Source organism: Ambystoma mexicanum, chromosome 6q, assembly GCF_040938575.1.
Source record: "Ambystoma mexicanum isolate Mex_15411 chromosome 6q, UKY_AmexF1_1, whole genome shotgun sequence".
Taxonomy (NCBI): domain Eukaryota; kingdom Metazoa; phylum Chordata; class Amphibia; order Caudata; family Ambystomatidae; genus Ambystoma; species Ambystoma mexicanum.
Genome location: NC_090937.1, coordinates 45,621,369 through 45,644,344, shown reverse-complemented (window position 1 = coordinate 45,644,344; position 22,976 = coordinate 45,621,369). Strand labels below are relative to the sequence as shown.

The 22,976-nt window shown below is 44.7% G+C and overlaps 1 protein-coding gene across 1 annotated transcript; it reads left to right on the top strand.

Annotated features, from left to right (window-relative positions):
• Positions 1–9,374: 9,374 nt before the first annotated feature.
• On the top strand, positions 9,375–22,744 carry LOC138515752 (protein starmaker-like). The gene is made up of 5 exons (XM_069630455.1): positions 9,375–9,504; positions 15,193–15,259; positions 15,360–15,407; positions 17,155–17,385; positions 21,639–22,744. Exons 2-5 carry the CDS (start codon positions 15,200–15,202, stop codon positions 22,254–22,256), a joined length of 957 nt encoding a protein of 318 aa, XP_069486556.1. The 5' UTR covers positions 9,375–9,504; positions 15,193–15,199; the 3' UTR covers positions 22,257–22,744.
• The last annotated feature ends 232 nt before the right edge of the window (positions 22,745–22,976 follow it).

Here is a 22,976-nt window from a genome sequence, read left to right as displayed (position 1 = left end):
GGGCTCAGATCCTCTTCTCCGGTGCTTATAGAATATCTTTTCTCGGGTGACTCACGGTTCAGCCCGGATCCCCCTCAGCCGGGCTCGGATCCCTTTTCAACAATTAGTCTCCCTCAGCTGGGCGCCGACCAATTACAGTTTGTATTCACAATCGAAGACTTTTGAATGTCCACAGGGTTTGGCTTGACCCATTGCAGTACCACTTTGATTTCACAGTTCCCAATTTTACACTCCCAGTTGGATACCTAACAAAGACTTTCAAATGAGAACCCACATGGTGCCGGACAACTCTGTATTTTGGCATCTACTTTGGTTTCAAAAGTTCAGTCACTCCTTGGATATTCAATTTTATTTGCGTCACTCATCACATACGCCTTACACTCTGTTCTTTGCAGATTTCTTCATAAAATGTTGCTGCTTGCAACGTTGGTTCTAACACAGACCGGTCTGCTATCAGTCTCCCTGACTCAGCGGCTGTGCTGACTTTACTGGTGCAGCTTTTTTGTAGGAGCCAAGGACAGTACCACAGTGGCAATCACTCCTCCACGCCTCTGCTATCAAGGCGGGAGGGCCCTGGGTACCTTTGACAGACAATGCACCTTTCTTCAGTTTGAATTCCCGGCCTTATGTTTCTTATTCTCAAGGGCTCGTGAAAGTAGTGGATTTCTCTCTCTGCAAAGGCCAAGGGCAATTCCTTCCTTGCAACCCCTTCTGGTCTTGCCGTCTTTCTCCTTGTATTAAATGGACATCTCGGAACTGCTGCTTCCTCGTGTGTTTTGCCTTGCTCAGAGTGTGCTTTTGTGCTCTGCCTTTTATCCATGTGGGGAAGTGTGATGGAAGTCAGCTGTGTGTAATTATCAGTAATTGCCTGACTCTGCCTGACCCTTGTGTTGGGACATGTCAGGTATACGGCTCGGGTGCTTGTCCGTTTTCTCTCACAAGGAGCTGTCCATGAAAAAAAGTGTCAGGATGGGGCAAGGGGGGGGGGTTGAGTTCCTAGAAATCCTACCTGGTAGGATGAGGAAAAGGTGTTACAAGGAAGGGGATACCATATCTCACCCTTCAGTGTCCCGCTTCCACTCCCTGAGGGCCCCTCATTGAGGTGATCCTCACGCACTGGTCCACCCAGAGGAACTAGAGCCAAAAGCGATGGCTGTGTCCTGGCCACCTGGATGACAGATCCCCGGGGACTAGAGAGTGAGACACCTTCAGGTTTCCAACAGATCTTAACTCCAGTCATGAAAGGACATTATCTCTGTGAGCAACCTTTGGCAGCAGCTGCCTTTGCCATCGAAAAAGCCTCAAGCATGACCCTAGGGTGTTCAATAACATTGTTCGTAGAACATGCATTATTAGCATTTTTGGAAAAGTCCAAAAGCACATTGACCACACAAAGAGCATCAGGATATGAGGTAATCATCTCAATCCCTGCAACTAAAATTGTTAGGTGTAGCACAGTGAATCCAGCCATGTTTACAGCTCAACCAGTGGGAGAATATGATGATATGCATGATTGTATGACATGTACTGAGTGTTTCCTTTGATATTACCCAAGTTAGAGAAAATGCTCTAGGGACAGGGGAAGTGGTCTTAATTAATGGGTCATTGAGAATTGATCAAAAGACTGGGGTGAGGCATTCAGGATCGGCAGTGGTAAGGCTGAACCAAGAGGGTACATTTGAGGTAATGATTAGTAGGAGGTTGTCCACAAATTATTCAGCACAGGCTGCAGAAGTAGCCGCGCTTATTGATGCACTGCAAAGCTTTGAGGATGAGGAAGTGACGTGTACTCTGACTCCACCTATGTGATGCCAACTGTACACGTAGGCTTGTCACGTTGAAAAAGAAGGGGTATCATCCATGCAGACGGCACTGCAGTGCAACATAGGGGATTATTAGAAAAACATATATAAGCATTGTTTCCCAGAGACTATAGCAATTGTAAAATGCACAGCCCATTCAAAGAAAACAGATTTAATCTCTCGCGGAAACGAAGCCGCAGACATAGAGGCCGAAAAAGCAGCCTGTAACCCAACCAATTTTAAGAGGGAAGTAAAGAATATAAAACCGACAACAGGGCAATGCATGTTGGTTAAGGAATGATTTGTGGGCTACATTGACCCCCTCAGCAGAATTCCCATTCATAACCAAGCTGCACTTCAGCAGTTAACAGCAAAATGGCTGTACTGGCTTCTTGTAGCACCATTGTCCCACAACAAAACTGCATTTTGCAGCTACAAAATGATGGCTGCACTGTTTTGCCAAGTACCATTGGCCAAGTTGGAACACGGAGCACCCCGAGAAAGGTTGCCAGTGTTTTTTCTTGTGCGCACTAAAGAAGCGAATTGAAAAGCAGTGCTGCTCTGCTGCTTGCTGAAAGGTCCCATTGAAAAGGGAATATTTTACATTTTAAAGGATGCTGCCCTGACGCTTTTTTCATCCGTTCAACATCACACTTCTTTTATCAGTGAGGCCCTGCCATGCCCATCCATATTCAGATTGTGCTCCAGCAGAAGAGAGCATTATTCCTGAATGGCAGGCTGTGTCAGACCAAGTCTGGGAAATCAACAGAAGCTTTGCTTTCAGCCGGACGGGAAAATGCTTGACTTTTGGGCTACAAAATGTCAAAAATCAATGCTTCAAAAGAAACCCTAGCTCTAAGGGCATATGTCAATTTCAATGGACCTGTGTCTTAAACAGATTGCTGTATAAGTGAAACTGACTAGGGCTGCAAAACAATTTTGGGAAGTCAGAATGAAGAGAAAACCTTTTGAAAGGAGCCACCCAGCAGACTTCACCGCATATTAAAATGTGCTTTTGAAAATAAGGAAAAATACCTGCTTTAAAAGTCTTATGTTCAACAAGGCTCTGTCCTTGCCTAGCAATCTAAAGGGGGTTTTGCTGGGAAAGATATAGGGGATGTTTTATTTCAACAAGCTTGCTTCAAAACAAAATAAAATAAAATAAAGAAATAAATGTTTTGGCTACTGGTAAATCAGCCCAAACAGGTTTTCTGCAATGGCTCAAGGGACATTTGGGTGCTGACAACAGGAGTCCCCTACCCACAAGAGAAGCAACAAGGGATTTCTGGGACACATACGTGTTAATTATGCCCTTTTGAAACTTTGAATGGACCAGAAGGCAGAATATCACACGCTTGTTGGACTTTTGTCAGTGCTCCAGGTTGACAAAGAGATTCTGGGACAACTACGTGTGACTTTTGGAAAATCAACTCCCCTCAACTTCTACTGGGGAGTTTCAAAGCCAACTCTAGAGCAGCCTTATAAGCTATGCCCTTATTTGGTTGACAATGCTGGCCATCTGGTTCCAAAGGGTATTTTATTAAAACATTTCAAGACTTTTTGTCTACGAAATCGGACAACGCAGTAATGCGAAAATTTCACAATCTAGATGCAATTTTGGTGGCTTTAATTTACGACGTGGTAGCCTTCACTGGCCTATCGGGGAAAGAAATGGCAGAGAATTGGATATTCTGAGGAAAGTGTACATGATGCAACTTTGAAATGTAATATTCACATGCCTTCTGATAATCTATGCATATGTATAAAGTTATAGAATTTTAAGTAAAATTATTTCATTGAAAATGATGAAAAACTATTAGATGGACGAAATAAAGTCCTACAAAATGGAGAGTTGGACTGCCATGCTCTGCTTGAAATATGTAATCTGCTCATGTAATTTGCAAAAATGCTGCAACTGCAATGCCGCAAATGTATAAATGTTTCATTTATGTTAAGATGGATTTTTGGCAAAAAGGACTATGGGATGGCTTTGCACCTCATGAAACACCGCCCCCGCAACTGAGTGCCCTCCTGAAGGAGGCGACCAACATGGGCTGACCTATCCGGTTCTTGGGGGTAGGTCTAGCTTAGTTCTGTACAACAATAAACCCGTTGATGTCATCTGCTTTATATGAGGGGTGGGAGCTCATAGGGACAGCACACTCTCTCCTGAATTTCCAGCGCCTGCGTATCCAGACATTCCAGATACACCTTTGCAAGATTCCAGACTCTACTGCCAGGCCAAAGCATAGCTGACTCTATCCCAGCAAAGCCATTGATCCGGAAACCCCACTAAAAATCCCAATAACAAAGGGGAAAAGTTGTGGTACCCTTTTGGGGAGCATTCTGTGACCAGCCCGGCTTTTTGCCCACTACCTGCATGCCTGCTGTACCCTTGCCATCCAGTGACCAGACTTGCCCAGCTGTATGCTGAAAGGGGCACCAGCCATGCTGTGACCAGGGCCCTTTGAGTCCAGAACCCAGTTGGCTGTCCCAAATCCCAAACTCAAGTGCGGTTTGTGAGTATTTCCCCATCCCATAACAAAACATAGCCTATCCCATCTTGACCCTTTATCTTTGTCCTATTTTCTAAGTAATCCTATCCATAACCTGGTAACTTGTTTAAGACTGTTAGAATTTTGTGTGCATCCTGTCCTTCATTTTCTAGTTTTCGCCCAATCCTTCCATTCAGCCCATATTGTAACTCCTTAGCAATGTTTTGAATAATTTAATCAATTTCCACATAAAGAGACAGGCGTGAAGGGGTTAATGCAGCCGCTTAACCGGTTTCACGGGCAGCGCTATCTTCTTGATAATCTAGTTTAAGTAAAACTTGCCCTTTCTGTCCAAACCGATTTTCTCTTTTTAACTGCTTTATTTCACCAAAACCGAATTTCTTTCACCTTGAAAATCTCATCCAATCATTTAAGTCACTCTTTCATTTCTACATTGTCCTTGTGATGTGCATCTTTTGCCCAGCCTAAAAACCGCATTCCGATTCTGTTTATTTCACCCATTTAAAAAAAAAACGTTTTTGACATTTAAAGCTGAAAAAAGTGTAAATTGCAACTTTTTCACTTTTGATTTGACTGCACTGTGTTCTCAAATTCCAATGCTTGTGAACTCTATGACTTTTGTGATACCTTACCTTGTAGTTGCTAGTGATATAGCATCCCTGATACCGTGATAAAACATATGTACATCATTATTTAACCACACATATAATTAATTATTTATCAAAGTCTGAGTGTCATTTCATGCAATTGCAAAGGGTTTTAAAATCCTCTTATTTTGTCAGGGAAGGTCGGATTAATTCTGTTTGCTGTTTCATATGCCTGACTCCCTGCTGCTTCTTTCTATCTATTCAGAATTCGGTTAATTGGGGTTGGAGGGAACATTGCAGGGGGAAACCTTAACTTGGGTGCTATCTACCCAAAAAGAAAAAGTGTTCCTATTCATTTGTGCTTTGGATATGTTCTTGTAGGTTACGCAAGTGTATTTCAGTGGTTTACATTGTAATTATCACCCCATTGGTGATTGCTGCCCAATATAAAAAATGTGTGATTTTCTTTGAATTTAAAATAAATAAATGTTGTCTCACCACACACTGGCCTGGTTCATGGTCCATTATGACCCGGGGTATTTGTAAAAGGGGTGTGAGATGGGTTGAGCATCAGCTCAATTTGAATTTGTAGAAAATAAAGAAACAGTATTCTCATGGAGTGCTACATACTAGCATAAAACCAAGGGTTGAGGTCCGGTGTGTGACGCCTGATTGGAACCCTTCACATAGGCTTAAATAAAAAATACAAGGATGAGGAATTTAAAGAGGCACCTTTGTTAAATAGAGAGATTCTCTCGTGATAGAGATGGGCAAAATAACGACCAGCAAAGCGAAATTGGCAAATATGGACTCCATTTCTGTGTCACAAGCAGGTCTTTTTTTCCTGTATCATCATTTTTAGGCAACTGTACTTTTTCTGAAATTCTGTTTTCCCCCCTAAAATTTAATTTGTCGGCCACAAAAAACAAAATGTTGTGGGGAAAAAAATGGCATTTCGGACAGGAAACCATCCTAAATTTTGTTAATTCCATGAAATGTGAGTTTTTTTTAAGCTCATAATTTTCTGTGGTCCCCAAAAAAACAAAAAAGTCAAGAAACAAATGTAGCTTCGGGACAAAAAAAACAGAATAGCCAATTTAGCTCCAAGCGAAATGAGCAAAGTGCAAGAATTTAGCCCTGAATTTGGTAATTTTGAACAACCCTACTTGTGAAGGCAATGTGCAAATATGATAGAGAAGCCTGCAAGGCTGTTGATACTATGAGTTACAAAGTTAAGAATATTATCTAGGGGAGAAAAAGGAAGATCAAAATGGCATATGGAGCGGTCATGATGGCTCCGAACCAGAGTGGTAATGGAAGCTGAAGTAGAGTGGTAGTGAGGTGAAGCTGTGAGTATTCAGAAAGCTTTTCCTAGCTGCTCTGATAGGGAGTGCAATTAATAGCTGGAGCTTTAACTTGCTCTCATAAAATACCCAGGTACGTCATTTGGGGATCACCAGGGCTCGCAAGTGCGACCCCTTACGTCTCCCTTGCTACCCCTAAGTTCCCCCTTGCTATCCCTAAAAAAAAGGGGGAAAAAAGAAAATAACGTTTTTTCTTTTTTTTTTTTTAAATGGAAGTTCCTGGGCTGTGACCAGCACTAGGTGGCTCTTTGTTTCTGAAGTGGCTGTCTTCCATGATCAAGCCTCCGAAAAACAAACAGGGGGTTCCACAAGTCTAACACTTTGAGCAGTGACCCTAAACAAGAAAGAATAGAAATATCAAATAGTCTTTCTGGAATTCTATACAATAATTGCTAGACTCGTTGAAGGTTTATTCTATGCACACTTCAGTGGGTGAGCCACTGATTTAGTCTGATTTAATTTGTTCTTAAACACCTCAAATTCATAATGTAGAAAAAATATATATGTATTTTGCTCTTCGCAAGTTGCAGTTACAGCATGATTTTCTGCCGTTGCCTCTGTTACGATTATCACAAGACATTCCATCTCAGTGTCCTTGGTCACTTGACAAAATCCTTGTCCCTAAAATCTTGTGTACAGTTTAGAAATGCTTGACCATAGCACATAAATTGGCCCTTGATTTCATTGTGCCACAATTAATGCTTTGTTGCAATGTGTCTATCTTTCCTATCTCAATGGTATGCTTCCGGAAGTTTGTTTGCATGTATTAGGTAACGAGTGCCCAGAGTACGGGATGCTGTGTGAGTGCACTGCTTTTTCTGTGCTACTCTAAATTATTTCATACACAGTTATGAACCCTCCGAATGGTATGTAATTTGCAAACCTCTGAAGCCTGAAAAGTAGATCCACGCAGGCCTGACGTGTGGCCAACTTTTCACCAGACCTGCAGATGAACTGGTCTGCTGTTGAATCTCAGTTACAAGTGTATTAGTATCCACTACAGAGTGTAATTTACTTTCTGACATTGAGAACCTTCAGACATGTAATTTCTCATTTAATTAAAGCCGGCAAGATAGCTATAGTTGGTAAAATATCTCAGTGGGTTGAGCGCTCGCTGCTGCAATGTGTGTGTGACCTGCAGGTTGCAAGTTTGAATCCCGGCAAGGCCAACTCAGCCTTTCATCGTTCTAAGGTCTATAAATGAGTACCAAAACAGGTCGAGTGATATTGTATGTATATTTGTTCTGTATAAAGTGCTTAAGCATAAGTGCTATGTAATAACACATCATTATCATTTGCCCTTGGACGTCTGCTTGCATTCTAATTTGGGAATATGGCCGTATACACACTGATATTAAGTATACATATGGTGATTCATTCTTGTATGAAATGTATATGACATTACAGTGATATCATAACCATATTTATCGCAGTGTACTTAGGAACAATGCTATGTGATGCCACTTCCTGTTTTGTCAAGGGGTGAAAGATTGTGTTCCAATGCTTCCTGTGATGTCACTTGGGGGTGAGGTCAAATGGCATCACTTCCTGTGATGTCATCAGAGGTCAAGGGTCATGTGATGTCACTTCCGCGACCCCTGTCATTTTGGTGAAATGACGTCCCTGACGTCCCTGACCTCCAGGACGAAGGGATTGGGGGGTGAGATCAGCGAGGAAGGAGGTGGTATTTGGAGATTGAAGGTAGATAATTTCAGTATTGGAAGAGTTGGGCCTGAGGTACATGTACCATTTAGTGAAGGATGGTTGATAGTGTGATGTTGGGCAGGACAGGTAAGGAGTGGAGTAGGGAAGGAGAGGTTTGGGTGTCATCAGCAAACAGGAGAAGCCATAGGAAGAGATTATTTGTCCAGGAATGGAGGTGTAGAAAGAGAAGAAAAGTAGGTCAAGAGGAGGCCGTTAAAGAACGCCAGCTATGATGGAGATGGGAGATAATCCAGTCAGATAGATAGGAGGCAATCCATTCTCAGGTGCTAATGTAAGATAGGGTTGGGAGAAGGGAATGTTGATGAACAGTGTGAAAGGCATCAGAGAGATCAAGGAGAATGGGAAATGAGGGGAGTTTGGAGGGATGGGCATTGCTAAGGAAGTTGGAGACGTGAGTTAGGGGCATTTCAGTGGAGTGTTTGCTGTTGAATTTAGATTGGAGCGGGTTCCCATGGGCAATTGGTTTCAAAATAATTGATAACATGGTTGAACACTATACGTTCAAGGAATTGGGAGCAGTGGGCAGGAGACAGGCGTGGCCCTAGTTGGCAGGGTGATTAGAGTCAGTAGAGAGGTTTTTCAGGATGGCTAGGACAGTAGGAATCTTGTAGCAATCCGGGAAGATCCCAGATGGAGAGGGAGATTGAAAAGAGAAGTAAATGCACGTTAGGTTTGCCAGCACTTTTATGGTCTGATTAGTGAAGGGTCCACATGAGCTATGGATGACTCTTGCGTTAGGTGTTGAGAGTTGTGGGTAATTCTTAACTTCCTTTGTTTTAACAGACTGCATTTAGAGGGTGTTTACTTGGAGAGATTATCTCTATATTGCCCTTATATATAGCTTTAAAAAGCAGTCTCATATAGTGGCTCAGCAACACACTCATCCAGTCCAACACATTTCAAAGGAAAGGTATCGGAGTGAACCATCATCCCATGGCAGAGGTACCCCATTACAGTACTGACAGCATGAGAGATATTGCAACATTAAAATATGTTTGTAAGGCAGAAGCCTGAAAAACAAGCTCCCTCCCAATATATCCAACTGTGTCAGGATTGTCTAATACCTTTCACGGTAATAGGGTAATTCGCGCTCAGGCCCAACATGTCTAGGAATAAAGTCTGCTGCAGGCCTGAGCTCCATGAAAACAGAAGCACTGGCAGCTGAACTCTTCCTCGTGTTCACCGGCGGCGCTGCCTGCGCATAAACAAATGTTTAACTATAGAACGCGGTTTTTTCCAAAACCAAAAACCACAGGAGGAGGAAGTGTGGGCGACGTGGGCAGAGTCTGGGCAACCGAGAAGTGCGTGACGTCACGCGCTGCTGGCCGGTGATTGGCCGAGGGGTTTGGGGTAGCGCTTAAATAGCGGGAGGGAGAAGGAGCGCGCAGAGAACCTCAGCATCCCTCAGGAAGGACCTTGCCGAGCCGCCTCTTGCGCCCCCTGCTGGTGCTGCTGCTGCAGAACAAGAAGCCAGATAACTCCAGAACTCCACGTTTCCACACAAGGAAAGGTAATGCAGTTTAATTACTTCTTTTTTGTACGTGTTTATTTTCATTTTATTCAGAAAGACACATAGCAAAGGTAAAATCAAAGAAAAAGACAACATTACATAAGAGCAATGAGAGCTTATGCTGATTTGATTTTAGGCTGTTCATGAACCGGAACACTTGTGAACTGCTACTGCGCACAAGTCTCTTTGGGAGAAGGATAAAGTGCGGGAACTGTGTTTTACACATTAGTCCAGAAATTAGTTAATTCATCTTGAGCCCTTAGCAAGCCTTCTGTAACTCGAGGTGGTAACCTGCATGTAATCGTGATGCTCCTCGTGTGAAGAGAAGGGAATGCGTTTTACAAAGTGCTCAATGCTGGTGTTTCTAAGCGCTCCTAAGACATATTAGTGAACAGATGCATAAGGACTCCTAGACATCAGTTCTCTTGGTCCTGTCTCTCAAAATTGAGAACGTTTTCAAAAGGAGATGAGGGGTTTGCTCAGGATCCACTGTAACAGCTGGAGAATGAATGGGTAGCACCCAGGGGTCAGGATTTCATAGTGAGACATAGTGCCACTAGATCACAGCTTCTCTGAAGGCCTCCCCACCCTTCTCCATATGAGCTGTCATAGCTAAATGTGCAAATGGTATTTAGTATGTTTCTTTGCAGTTGTGTGCAGTTGGGAGGGTCTCGGACAGAAGGGGATATATTGATTTGCCCAGGATCACACATTATGATCAAGTTGGGGAGCAAAGTTTCATGGTCTGAAGATGAACAATTAGCCCTGATGGGGTCCAACTGGGACAGTAGGTTCATGAGTCTCACACATGGGGTATGATATGTCAGGAACGCCCAATGCAGGATTATACTTAGAATGTAGATGTACTCTTCTAAAGGCCGCCACATAGAAGCTTCATGGCCTCTTTCTATACAGTGTATCTTAATCGTCTGTCATGCTCACGCTATGAAATTGTTTAATTTGAAGAAAAGTTATTTTGGTGGGTGATGCATGATATAGTATAAACCGTGGTACAGACACCCTACCTAAGCGCGCAGACATGTGAAGAGGAAGAGGAACGGGTCCCAAAAAGGACAGGGTTTATGCAAAGGTAGTCATTTGTGAAAATAGGTTTCAGCACTTTACGAAGTTGGGACTGCTGCTGTTAACAGCAAGATAAGAGAAGTAATATGTACGTGGGTGTTCTCTTTAAAAGTGGTATTAATTTCCTTTAGTGCAGCTGATGTGTAATTGAAAACTCACAAGTCTCTCTATTCCCGCGGGCACAGACTTCGTCCCGCTTCCGCTGTCTCCCGTCCATCTCTTGCTGCCCCAACTCTATAGGAGAGCAGTGTAGGGTTAATCCGGAGTGTGCCTGCCTGCCCCCCTCTGCCTGGCCTCAGTTCAAGGCCCTGCTCACCTGCTGGGATGCAGGAAGCACACTCTGTGTGGTGCGGTGTCTGCATTTCCTGCATTCCGCACTTGGGTGTGTATTAATGCTGACAGTATCACAGATCTGCAGAGTCTGGAAGGTGGTATGGTGCTGCTTTACAAAACACCTCAGTACGTCGCGGGTCAGGGGTGTGGGGGGTATTTCAAGAAGTGCCGCCTTAATGGGCCCCTCCCTTTTCAGACATCTCCTCTGTGATAATACATACACCTCTGGCAGCCAGGGGGCGATGGAGAGCAGAGATGGGAGGCCATACACATGACCTGAAGCCATTTGGCAGATCTCTGGGTCTGCGCCCCTTGGTGGGAGTGCTTTGGGGCGATGGGGTGGATCTGGACGCTCCTAGAAGGGACGTAGATGAGGGGGGTTTAAAATGCGCAGTGTGTTTTTGAAACAAGCAGGTACAAATACTAGAAGCTTGTGGCTCACTTGTGAAATGGGAATCTAAGCAAATCTTGCCTTTTTGCATTCCTGGTATCCATGGACTACCAGGCTCTATACCCCAGGACACTGCTTCCGTCAGCTCGAGGTCCGTAGAGGTCACTCTTCCCTCTAATCTAGAGGTTTATTCAGACCCTAGAGGATTTATGGGGTGTTACAGTCCAGTTATCTGCAGGGATCTCCCCCACTAGACACCACCAGAAATAACTCTGATGTACACATTGCTAGTCGCAGCAATGGGGCTAAGGACTGAATGGGCATGGACTATGCTCCCTTCCCAGTCATTTGGGGGAAAAGGTTAACCCTATGGGAAGGCACCTCAATCTTGGCCAGCGCCCCCTGGTCCACAGAATTTAATTGGATCTCACACCTTCAAATAGTAATTATTTATTTTTAATGTATCGCCTTTTCTTCAAAACTCCAACCCATGGAGCTGTGCTCCCTGATATCTGACACTAGACTGCCCCTTCAAGGAGAGGCCTCTGCGAACATTACTGCCAAGGATTCCAGTCCCCGGTGCCCTCGTTCCCGCAGCTTGCACAAGTAGCGCTCCACTGTAAACCTTCAGACAGGTGCCTGGAAGTCCTGAATTTGCCGTCTGTGCTATAACCACCCCATTCTTCATGTAACATGTTGTATTGGGAGCATAGACGCGAGGTTTAAGTGCAACACTGGAGACTGCATCTATATCCCATTAGTGCTGCCTGTCTGTCTGACAGGTGCCGGTCACCATTGTTCGTAGACTTGCGACAGGTCGGCTCTTTCTGGCTGCCACTCACGGCCACAGACCTTCTCTTACACGCTTATGCATCTGCCAAACTCCATGAGCGACCAGTAGAAACGGACTTTGCATACCTCTGATGGGTGGGACTTCTCTCCCCACGTCCAATCCTACGTGTGTCCGTCCTGTCCCCTGGCTTCAAGTACTGAGGGCACAGCTTGTTTGCACCGTATGCCCCCAGTTGCTCCTGACACGTGTCTCTGCTCAGGCCTCCGCTGTCTGCCACTAGAGTCTTGGCAAGTAGATGCTCAGGGCAATACTTCCATTCCGCGTGTTGAAGCTGCTCCATCACATCCATCGGCCTCCCCATTTCACCTTCATTATCAAAGCATTGTGGGTTACAGTCAGAAGGAAAGTACTAGAATCTGAGTAACTTCACTTAACATTGACATACTCATGGAGAGGTGTGCTCGATTCACACAAAAGTTGCTGTGAGTAGTTCTGCCGGCCGTACTCCTGGCTGACTAGGAGTAACTCGGGAGTAAGTCAGAGTTACTTTTGGAAGCTCCTTTGTGGCTCATCCTCTTCATGTTTCTATGTCTATATGCACTCGTACCACTCTCTCACTCTCTCTCTCTCTCTCTCTCTCTCTGTGGATACTGCTGTCATTCATCGTTTTCTCTCTGCCCCTGTTACATTCAGATATGCACCTTTTTAATGTCCATTCTTCTTCCCATTGTGTTCTTGGTTTTCTCTTTTTACGGTTAAGATTTATATCTCCTTGGATGTATTTTTTACTGCAAATGTCCAGTACTGACATAGCGCCTGATAATTGAGTTGGTCTATTTCTAGGTGTTAACACTTTTGCAAATAATATAGCTAGGAAGAGGGATGACTTCGATTTGACCAGGATCACACAACTTGTACAACTGTGGTCTTGGGATTAGAATTCAAATTTTCAGATTCCAAACTCGACATGTTTACAGCACAAGTCCTCCTTAAATACAGGGCAGTTTCTAGTTGATTTGGTGCCCAATGCGAAACACTAGGAATGCACCCCTGCACACCCCATCCCGTGTGCCACTCCCACCGCACCACGTGGGCCACTCCCGCTGCACCATGCGGTCCACTCCCACCACTCCCCGTGCGCCACTCCCAAACTACACCGTTAAGGAACTCCTACCCAAAGTGAAACAGTCCGTCACGCAAGGAATGAATTGCCATTTGCAACGGTGGACCACTTTTTCATTGGTGCCCAAGACAATTTTATGCCCCAGTCGCACTTAGGCTGCAGATAATGAGGACTGGGCACACCAAGAGAACATGAATATGGCATAGGATGCAGTATATACAACCCACAAAGAATACAAGATGTTGAAGGGGGTTTGGAGGCAACCTAAGCCAAATGGGCAATGACAAGGAGACACCTGAACTCATTAAACAATCACTTTAAAAATCTTTGAATGGGAATCAAGTGTATGCTTTAATAGAGTAAAGTCTGACTATTGACTTGTTATAAGGATACATGGACCCGGATTATTTATTCATGCAATGTTTGTCAGGTACCTGTATATTTATGTATTTTTGCAATGTTTAAAGAATATTTACTCAGCAGCAGTGATCAAAACTATTATCAGCATAATGAAGTAACTCATCACCAGTGCCTTGGAAGTGGTTTTAAGTGGAATTGATATATAGTTTGGAAAAGAACCAGCATGAAAGAAATAGCGCTGCTTTAAACTATTATTTTGGGCATTTCCTGGGCTTGCAGGGACGCACCGTGGGCCCAAATGGGTCTCCGTTTGTACTGTGTCTGGACCACGGTGTGTCCCTGCAAGGCCAAGACCCTTGAGTTATCCCCCCAAATCTCCGAGGAAGAAATGAATAAATACTTAAAGAAAGAGAAACAAGGGCATACAGTTAAACGTTTTTAAGCGCTTTTTATACTGCAATAGTGGTGCTTGTATGAATGTGAGTCAGAGAGTGTGAAGTGTTAGCTTGCACACATGCAGAGAGGCAAAGCTGCTTACAATGCACGCCCACTTCCCACATCCCACTGTACCTCCCCTCCCATCACAATGCCTGCACAAAACCATTCAGTGACCAATGGCCCATCATTAGTAGTTTCCTGCCGCATTGTGATGGGAGGAGCTGGTCTTAGGTGCAGGGGGAATTGTAGTGTTCTTATTGTTGTGCTTATGTCCCCACCCCACAACAAGTGCCGGGAAAGTGCTTGAGTAAACCTCTGTCAGAAGAGGCAGCGCCAGGAACTAACCCCATGGCTATCACGCGCCTGACAAACTGGGTAATTTCATCCCCTCAAGCATGGAGGGGCTCCAGGGACCGTGGCAATTGTGCCCTCTAGGCAATTGCGCCCCGGCAGCCGCCCGCCTCGCCTGGGTCAAGAAACGGCCTGCTTAAATAGAATTGGATGTTGGTCATTCTGCGATTTTATAGAAGATTCTTTGAAAGTTACTTATTTAACTGTATCTTCATGACGCTTTTAAAAAGTAGGCATAGATCTACTTTTGAAAAACAAAAAACGGTGCCCGGTTTCCTGCATAAAATGACGCTTGGGTCTCTGCTTAAAATGACGCTTGGGTCTCTGCATAAAATGGTGCTTGGGTTTCTGCATAAAATGACGCTTGGGTCACTGCATAAAATGGTGCTTGGGTCTCTGCATAAAATGGTGCTTGGGTCTCTGCATAAAATGGTGCTTGGGTTTCTGCATAAAATGACGCTTGGGTCTCTGCCTAAAATGGTGCTTGGGTCTCTGCATAAAATGGTGCTTGGGTCTCTGCATAAAATGGTGCTTGGGTTTCTGCATAAAATGACGCTTGGGTCACTGCATAAAATGGCGCTTGGGTCTCTGCATAAAATGGCACTTGGGTCCCTGCATAAAATAGCAGCCTAGTTCTCTGCAATAGTGGTGACTTCACCATCTTACTTGTGTGATGTAGCAGGAAACAAGAGGCTCTAATGGGAAAACCAACACTGCCAAAGTATTAAGAAGGATGCTGCAGTGGACGCTTAACCCATGTGATCTGCTGCCTCCCCATGTGCGCGCTGTCTCTAATCACTATTATTGTATCTGCAGGTCGACAATGAACATGAGGCTCGTCCTGCTCAGCCTTTGCCTCGTCGGCATGGCTTGTGCTCTGCCGGTAAGTGCATCTTGCATTACATATTAATACAATCCCTCAAGTCATTTGGACATGAAGAAAAATCATGTAACATTAATTTGACCTTTTTCCTTTTTGAAAGGCCCACCGATCCAAACGTTCTGCCAGCTCCGAAGACGCCAGTCACCAGGTGAGTGAGGCCCTGTGCTACACCCAACATGCCAGCAAAGCACCCACCCACCTGGGGCAGCGCACGCGGCATTGCAAAAACTATCTGCAAAGAGAATTACATCCTCTTTCTAACACTATTCTAGACCTTAGACAGAACCAGCCACAGCACAGCGTCCCGGAGAGTGCAGCACCGGTCACACACCCTGATCTGAGTCAACTCTTTGAATCGTGACTCTACTTTTTCTGACTCAATGGCAGTCCTGCATAAATACACAAGACTTTGATATTATATATCGCTCCAATATAACATAGTGGTCGCATAACAACCCCCCAGAATGCATTGCTCCATATCATAGGCTACTTTCATATTGCCCCAAATCAGTCTTTTCTTATACCCCGCCCCGCTACCATATCATGCAATTCACCCATGCCCCTCTGGAATTTGACACCACTTCCGCACCTTCCTTCCGCATAGCTCCCACATCAAGGAGCGCTCCCTTATCATACACCCCTGGGCATCATACAGCGTTCACACACACTTCCGGTATTATGCACCACTTCTATACCACACACCCCTGCCACACATCTCCCATATCAAGTGCCACTCCTTTATCATACAGCCCTGGGGTATCATGTTCTGCACTGCTCCCACAGAGCTCACATATCAAGTGTGCCCTCCTCCTGTTTCAGAGTACAGAGCCATCAGCAGCGGGCAGCCCTTTCATTCAAGGGGCTATGGTCAAAGCGTTGCACCACGCAGCTCCTTGAATGAAAGCGCTGCATGTCAGCTGAGGCACAATGGTGTCACACCTTTGATGCGCCCAGCCCCTTCTTTTGTTTGCGCCCCAGCTCTACTTCATTTAGCAGCCTTACTTCGGAGACGCCCCATAACGGGAGCTACTCTCGATTTCTAATCCCCGAAAAGCACTGTCCATATGCATCACATCTCTTCTATCAATCAAAGCTCCTGTATCTTATACAGCTCTCATATCATTCTATGCACATCCATACTGTTCACTTGCACCCAGCTTTGGCTGGGGTCCACACTATAATAACTTTCCAACGGCCACCAAAAAAAAGCCAAATTAATTCAGTCCTTGTGACGCCCCTGATCATGTGGGATTGCACCGTTTTAGCTAATTTTCTTTACTGTTATGTTGTACATTGAGGTGCATTTCTGCTGACGGCCATTTTGGAATGGGCTCGGGTTGAACCAGCCGATTCCCTGACTTGAAAAGAAATCAATGTACTCAGAGCAGGGGGCACTATGGCTGACCGTAACATTGCTCATTTTGCTTTTTTGTAAATTACCTGTCAAAGGTAGAATGAAATTCGCCCTTTCAGAATTGGCGATTTAATCCTTCAGTATTAAAATGTGGCTTCGACACAATCCCTGCTGAAGAATTGTTGTGCCGCGTTCTCACTGCTCTTTTAAAGACCTGCTTCTCCTGGCCTGTAGTTCTGGTGGCAGGACGTTGCCCTGCTTGAAATGCGGAAAGTCAGCCGTGCCAGCGAGTGATCCCTTTAAAGTTACATAGGCAGGCAGAGCTAGAGACGGACACACATTTAAATGACATGTGACCCCATTCCTCCAACAAGAACAGAGTCTCCTGGGAAATGATAGAGAAGGAAAAGGTACTCGAACAAATGAAAGCACATGATTGCACGAGCTTGATTTTAGTTTCTCACCCATCAACAACCAACCACACCTTGCATGCGCTTTGCAATGTAGTCTTTAATTCCACCAACCAATGTTCCGTTTTCAGAGTGAACCCATAGATGTGTCCAACGAGAGCAACAGCCATGATTCAGACTCCGACTCTTCGGAGGAAGACCTGCCCGCAGCCACAACCGCTGCCCCTTCCACCGAATCCCAAACCGACGACTACACTGCTGACCCCTTCACAAGAGGGGACAATGCCGGCAGAGGAGACAGTGATGCAGACCACCCCTTCGTAGCAAAAGTCTGGAAGAGCGCTGTGAAACGCGACACCCAGGTAAGGCCGAGACTCGTGCTTCTATTCCACACGGAAGCCATTTTGATCTGTCTGAATCCCTTTTGCTTTAAGTACCATTCTCAGATTGCTTTTCACTGTCACTTCAAAGTAAGGCTTCCCAAGCTCAAAGATTCTGTGTTGGCAGGCCAGTGGCACCAGAAGCAAGGAAGGATTTGTCAAAGTTAATCACATGACAGGCTTTGGGACTGCTCCCACCCCAGTCCTCTTATTTCTTTTAAGGCATGGGCCTGTTGGGAAATCTGCCAATGTCCATATAGCTCAGGCTGCCTCTTCTCTCCCATCTTTAGAAGGGATGCACAGGCTAGATGAGGCACCAGGGATCACCACTAAGATGCCTCCTGCTGCCCTTATCACAATGTCATGGCAGCCTCGCGGTGAGGTGCTATCACCCTCCTCCGTCATGACAAAGGGCCTGATTCACAGAGCGTTTTTCTATGGGTTCGCGCCATTATAAAACACGTCTGTGAATCAGGCCCTAAGAGTGGTTGATCCCTGATACTGATAAAACAGCACCCTCCCCCACGTACCTCTATAAGGACATGTGATTTTATAACACCCATACAGGAAGTAGCATGGAATTCCAGAGGGGCACATACAGTACAATGAAAGCCCAGCCGCCACATGTTCTTAGTTTTTAATGGGGGACCTGCAGCAAATGCAAGTTTCTATATCCATGGGACCATGTCATAGTTTAGCATAATACATGGGGGTCCTTGCTGGTAAATGGCACTTTGGCAAACATGAGCTTCATGCGGAGGACTGGTGGAAGCCATTGCTAACACCTGCCCCACTTGGCAAATATGGCTCTGCCAGGCAGACTGCACATAATATGGAGTGCCATGTTCTAAACTACCAGAGGCATTAGAATAAATATGCCCACAAGTCCTAGGAAACAGCAATCTCATAGTCTAGGGCCAGGCTCAACATGCCACTCGGGTCCAAGGTCATGACACAGGAGAAGGCCCTCGTCACATGTGTGTGCCATGTGGTTGGAAACAGTGTCTGGAGACTGATTCTGCCTAGGGGTAATTTCGAGTTTGGCATCCAGAATGAGCCACGGATATTTCCCTCTGCCATGCGGGTCTGGAGGAAGGGACCTCCCTTACTATAAACACTGCTGCTTCCCTGTTGGTATCTGAAGGGCATCAATTCAGCTAAACCCCCCTCTAATGTGGACAGCCAGCAGTATGCCCCCCAAATAGATGCTGAGCTCTTGTTAAATTGGAAGCCACGCATAAAGGGGCCGGATCGCCTAATGAGGGCCAAGCAAGTGCTTTTTTTGCACGGTTGCTGGGCAGTTTTGCACAAGTAGCAGTTAAATGAAGGTCGACATTTGTACCAACTGACCACCAGGACACATTTGCAGCAACTGACGAGTGAAAAATGACATTACTACAAAATGACACCCCCCAGGGCAATTTATGTTATCTGACCCTAAAAGTTCAAAGCAATATGATTATATTTAGGGAACCGCTGCCAGTGCCTGGAAGGCAGCCCTTAAATGTGTTCATGCCACAGTGTCTCCCATAATGCATCTTCACGGTGCCTCTCTTTTATTCTTCCATGTGGCATCTGCAAACATGTTCTCCTCTGTACCCCAAAAGGCCTCAAGCCTTGCTGCAATGTGCTGTGCTCAAATTAAACCATAGTCTATTTGGAAATAATCCATCAAACTCACAAAAATGGCAGCAATAGAACCAATTAAAATACAATAAATTCAGTTCAAACCAGGAGTGTCATAAGCATTAAATATACAATTAAATAACTTAAAAACGCATTTCTTCATTAAAAAAATGATCCCCTTATAAAAATGTGTTCAAATAAGAATGTCCAAAAATTGATTTCTTGCTTTCCAGGTCCTCCTCAAATAGGTAAGAAATCCCCAAGCAACAACCCAAGGCTCACCTTGAAACAAAAAAAGGTTAATGCTGGCCGACATTGGCGACATTTCCACTGTTACAAAATTAGAGTGATCGTCATTTTGGTTCTTTTTGTCTCGATAAGTGTGACACCCCCTTTGAGATGTCTACAAATCCTATGCCTAAATAATCAAACTCTTTCACCCTTGGGATTACAGAGCCATTACTGTGCATCCCATACATCCCAGTGCTTCCCTCTCCCAGCCATAAATGCCATAGCCGATTTTGGTGTGGTAATTTTGAAATCTAAGTTTGTCATAAAATGAGTGTACACATTAATTAATTCCTGAAGGTCATTTGGGGTCCGAGCTATAATAACAGTGCCGTTGGCATAGGCTAAAAGGGGGAACATTCTATAACCCACCCACGGAAAGTCTGCATTTGAATCAACAAATGCCTTATAAAAACCATCTATAAAAAGTGTAAATAAAACCGCCACCAGAACACATCCCTGGCGGACTCCTGTATCCCCAACAAAATATCCGGTGCTTTGTCCCTGCTCCCCATATCGAACACTGGCCTTAGTGCCCTCATGCACCAATTGCAAAACCCTCAATAGCCGACTCGGGCACCCCATGGACCCAAGCACCGACCAAAGCTTTTCTCTATTGACTTTGTCAAAGGCGGTGCTTGGGTCCATGAAGGTCAAATAACTAGGTCTGCCCTTCACAAAGACAGATTGTGACCCCACCAAATATACATTTAAAGCTTGAGCACAGATCCCCGCACCTGGTCTAAAACCGTATTGTACATCTGCCAGCACTGATTCAGCTGAGATCCAATTCTAAATGCGGGCCGATAATGTGCAACCAAACATTTTGAGCGATCTATCTAGGAGCGATATTGGTCTATAGACTCCCACGATCTGCTTTTTTTATAAATTTGATAAATGATAGCATTTTTCCATGAATGCAGGAATTCCCCTGTTTGCAGAAATGCATTAAAGCAAATGTTCAGCAGTGGGGCCCATAGATCCACCGCCCCCTTATAAAGGCCCGCAGGGACCGCATCCGGGCCAGGAGCTCTATTATGTGCTTGTTGGTTAATCGCATTTTCAACCTCCCTCAATGAGAACTGGATCAATGGGCTCTGTACCCCTGTAGTAGACCCATCCACAGAGCCCTCGTACAAAGCAGGAAAATAATCCACCCAAGCCTTCACCGCCACATGTGTTTTTCTCAGTTTCTTCTCTTTTTGTATGGGGCAGCCCGCTCCTGAAACAAACTCACAGAACCTTTTAGAGTCATTTGAGGAAACAACAATCAGCAGCTCCTCCCAAGCTTTGTGCTCCAGAAGCTCTTTACTGCCAATTTATATTCGGCCCTGTACCTGATGATTTTCCCCCCTATGGCTATCTGGGTCCTTGAAAGCCTTCAACAGTCGCTTCTTTGATTGTTTACATTCCTCATTAAACAAGCTGTTCTCCTCCCTTTTTTATTTTTGAAGTCAAGCTGTTACATATTTGTAAGAGAAAACATCAACTCCTCGAACATTTTTGTTACCTTTGCTGGGGACTGAAAGTTATCAAAAATTGGATGCATTATATTTAGATTGGATAACACAAGTTGCTGTTGCATAGTCGAAGGATTGCGTTTGGCCAATTAAATTTTCTCCTACAGTGAGTATTAACCTCACACAGATCTAAGTTATGGGAGGCTGGTGTGGTCAAGTGGATATATTCCCACTGTATGGTAAGCCTCAGTGGGAAAAGGTGGCTGCAGATTTCCTGTGTTACCTCAAAGGCTTTTATCAGATGCCAATGGCAAACATGCATGAAAAAGTCGTCTATTGGAGACGACCCCTGTGTGTTTCTAAAGGTCAGAGCCCCTGGTACGCAATCTCCATTCCAGTAACCACCGCCCCATTTGTAGGCCATTAGCACAAATCAAGCATCTGTTCAGCATCTGTGGGAGTGCAGTACCATAGACAGTATCTTCAGTATCATCATACAATTCCACCGGAATCCCGTTGCCAAGTTTGATGTTAAAATCTCCATCCAACACCAACATTGTCCGATAATCAAGTGTTGGAAGAACAATACTTTCCATGATTTCTTTCAATGATCCTAGCATATTCGATTCTGCTATATGCAATCTGTTATAGAAATTAACAATTAATATTCCATCCCCTTGAGTGCGGGTCATAATAATATATTGTATGCAATCTGAATTGTTTCTATTACCTTAGTTTGATATGACATAGAGGCCCTAATCAATATCGCTAAACCCCTGTAGCAACACCCTCTATTATTCTTGCCTGCAGCGGCAAAAAATGTGTGTTACCCAGGCTAATCATTTTGTGTTTGTCACGCAGGATATGCTGGATACCACAGCGGAGCAGGCAGATGAACCAGAAGATGCCGACAAACTCTTTGAGGCCTCAGATGATACCGATGTGAAAGATGCCACCAGCCACCAAGACACGGCAATCAGCACTGAGCATAACAGCCAGGAGGATAGCAAGCAATCTCAGCCTGACCACAGCATGGAAGAAGATAGTCACCCTGATAGCCACTCAAGCAATGAGAGCCCTGAAACCCACGCCAGCAACGAGAGCCCGGAAACCCATCCTGACCACAGCATGGAAGAAGACAACCATGCCAGCAACGAGAGCTCTGAAACCCAGCCTGACCACAGCGTGGAAGAAGACAACCACGCCAGCAACGAGAGCCCTGAAACCCAGCCTGACCACAGCTTGGAAGTAGACAACCATCACAGCAGTGAGAGCCCTGAAGTCCAACCTGACCACAGCGTGGAAGAGGACAAGCAACCTGAGACCCACACTAGCAATGAGAGCCCCGAACATCATGTGCTACTGCGCGGCCTGAAACAAGCAACCCCTACCCCTGACACAGAGAGCAGTGAAAGCTCAGAAAGTCAAGAGGACTCCTTGCCACATAACAGTGTTGAGAGCACTGATGCTGCCATATGAAGCCCCCAAGATCAAAAGTAACTGGGGTAACTGGGCTCTGTTTGAATTTGTTGGTGTAAAATACAATCTCAACTTCAAATCTGGTTTTCTGTTTTTAAAAGGTGTTTTTGCTAGGATATGCTCATGGCGAAACATTGTTTTTCAAGGTCTCAGAAATGTTTCCAGGTGACACAGAAAGAATGTATGGTCATTTTGCAGCAGCTGCAATGGTGTTTGACACCCGATGTACAGTATTCGTCTATATATTAGTAGGAGATACCCACCCCTTTCCTTCTTTTTCTGTGCAATAATCTCAAGAAATTATGCAAATATTTAATATTCTTCTAATGGTTTGTTATGATGAAAATATGTAATATTCACTTGAAAATAGTTTTATACACTTTGGAGTTAAAGTTACCTCTTATAATGCTGCCACCTGGCAGTATGAGATCACATTGTATATTTTGCTATAATTTTTATAAATTGAATAAAATGTATAATAACGTTGACGTGGTTTATTCAGGCGTCGATTTACGTTACATTCAGTTCAGGCTATGATGGGGTCTGGCCGCAATTAGCAATGAGGGGATTAATCTGCGACAGAAGTTCAATTTGAGCAATTCTTTTTATTACTTTTGTTCTCGACTTGAACTGTTTTATACCCTTGGCGCTTCCTGGTGACTAACATATAGGGTCGCCTTTTCAATGGTGCTGTTGGTCAAATGGAGACATGAATGTGAG

What these genes read in the sequence shown, in the direction of transcription:
- LOC138515752 (XM_069630455.1), top strand. Translation starts at nt 15,200, where the DNA reads ATGAACATGAGGCTCGTCCTGCTCAGCCTTTGCCTCGTCGGCATGGCT. An exon ending in GCATGGCTTGTGCTCTGCCG is followed by an intron (nt 15,260 to 15,359) that starts GTAAGTGCATCT and finishes CCTTTTTGAAAG; the next exon opens with GCCCACCGATCCAAACGTTC. An exon ending in CTGTGAAACGCGACACCCAG is followed by an intron (nt 17,386 to 21,638) that starts GTAAGGCCGAGA and finishes TTTGTCACGCAG; the next exon opens with GATATGCTGGATACCACAGC.